The 2,108-nt window shown below is 32.1% G+C and overlaps 1 protein-coding gene across 1 annotated transcript in view; it reads right to left on the bottom strand.

Moving 5' to 3' along the window:
- Ranbp21 (exportin-5-like protein Ranbp21) overlaps nt 1–2,108 on the bottom strand; it is a 47,618-nt gene that overhangs the window by 9,244 nt on the left and 36,266 nt on the right. Inside the window, exons 13-14 of the mRNA XM_067048227.1 lie at nt 1,479–1,709; nt 549–803 (exon numbers count right to left, since the gene is read on the bottom strand). Coding sequence (XP_066904328.1) covers nt 549–803; nt 1,479–1,709 — 486 coding nt within the window. The remainder of the gene's footprint in view (nt 1–548; nt 804–1,478; nt 1,710–2,108) is intronic.

Below are 2,108 nucleotides of genomic sequence, written 5' to 3'. Positions count from 1 at the left end.
TATATTTTACGTATTTTTCAAAAATTTTTACTCTTACCATTGTTACTTATTTTTTATTCTTATCATTGTTTATTCAATTTTATTTTATATTGATACTATTTTTTTGATACTGTCTTCCTTCCTTTTATTTATATGTAATTTCTTATCACTTTATTTTTACATAATATTTATCCTAGCTTAAATTGCCTTATTGAATCTTATTGTTGTAATATTCTCAGTTGTTTTTTTAAAAATCTTTTTAGCCCTGATGAAGCCCTGCTAAGTGGGGCGAAACGTCGGAAAATAAATAGTTGTAAACTATCGGATCGCAACCCTGACCATCTTCTTATATATCAATTTTTACGGTCAACTATGTATACATATATAAAATAAACTTGTTCGCTTTCGGGGTTTCTTTGAAATAGCATGCTCCAATATCATACAACCTGCAATTAGCGCATTCCTCATACACATTTTCCCACATTTAAAATCCAAGCTCTTAATTAAATTATCTAGATTATATATAATATAAATTGGATGAACCATTATAATGATAAGTAATACATTACCTCTAGATTGGAGAAGACCGTGGCTATGAGGGAGTGTGCCAAGTTAGGTACGTGATACATGTCATGACTGAGTGCATGAAAGGCATGTGCTAAGGCATGACAGCAGTCCTCATGCACGTTGGATATGAAGTTTTGCATCCGCTGGAGCGGAGTTGTCTCGCCTTTGGATTCGCTATTCATTACTTCACTAGTGCTACCTATTCCAAGCAAGTTCTGCCTTTCTAGTTCGAGCATCGTATATGCTCCCCTGTATCCCTAAATTAAAACATATGACTTTAGAAATGTCATCATTAAAATCAGTTAATCAAATAAGATAAATTACTATAGTTAACATGAGAATAATCAGATGGTCTTAAGATTAAGTATTATTTATCAGCATTCCTAGGAGCTCTCACATCTGCAATATAAGATAAGAGCTCACAGTTTTTTTCCCCTGTGTGGGTGGCATTGGTTTATTCCATACATGCAAATACAAATTAACTATATTCTATGAAATCTCGACAGCAAAGTTTGCCCAATGGCTTTATTACTGCTATTATTTATTAAGTTAAATATATCTGATTTATTAATATTATTATTAATATAATTCTATTATTGCTTGTTTCAAGCAACTTAATCCAGTTAAATATAATTTCCTTTTATTGCTTAATAATGGTTTTTTACAATTTCAATTTGGGTATTATAATTTTGTTTTAATTATTATTTAGTGATAATAATGCACTCCTACGATCTGTTAAAAGTACAAGATTTTATTTTGTGGATTGATTAATGTATTTTAGGACTTTTAAGATAGAATATAATTCAGAGGAGTGATTTAATTTAGGAACATAAATCGCACATTAATTCTTGAGCCATCTGTTACTTTAGAGCACATGAAGTTTCAATATTAGAACTGTTCTCTAGTGGCTAACAGAAAATTATTTTACTAACTTCAGAGAGATTGGCAAGAGCAGCTGGCGATGAAAGACCATTTATAACAAATGCTAGACTAAACAACCCAGGCAGAAGAGGAAGGACATGTGGCGTAGCAGGATTCCTGTAAATGGGGTTTCCTGCTTCCGTTGTACACACCAGAAATCCTCCCCTTGCAGCAAGTTCTGGATCGCTAGGCCACATGACTCGCTTCACGACAGCAAGAATCACATCCAGGCACCACATGATCTGAAAAAACAAATAGAGATAAATTTAGATTGAATAATTAAAAAAAAAACACAACAGTAATTCTCCATTAAATTATTAATAACAAAAACACTGTACTACTTGCCAAGTCCCGATGGTCTAGGAATGAGGCGATTATGAAATAGGTTGAAATGGCTCAAACACCAGGTTTTCGTCAAATTAAGGGTCCCAACTTATTCAGTGGTTTAAGAAACATGCAATAGCTAACAAAAACAATTTTTTAAAAATTTATTTACTTAATAAATAAATTTTTAAAAAATTGTTGTTGTTAACTATTGCATGTTTGTTAAACCACTGAATAAGTTGGGACCCTTAATTTGACGAAAACCTGGTGTTTGAGCCATTTCAACCTATTTCATAATCGCCTCATTCCTAGACCAT

Source organism: Halyomorpha halys, unplaced genomic scaffold (assembly GCF_000696795.3).
Source record: "Halyomorpha halys isolate HHAL.00 unplaced genomic scaffold, Hhal_1.1 Scaffold28.1, whole genome shotgun sequence".
Lineage (NCBI taxonomy): Eukaryota > Metazoa > Arthropoda > Insecta > Hemiptera > Pentatomidae > Halyomorpha > Halyomorpha halys.
The sequence above is the reverse complement of the archived record's forward strand: the minus strand, read 5'-3'. Positions and strand labels throughout refer to the sequence as shown.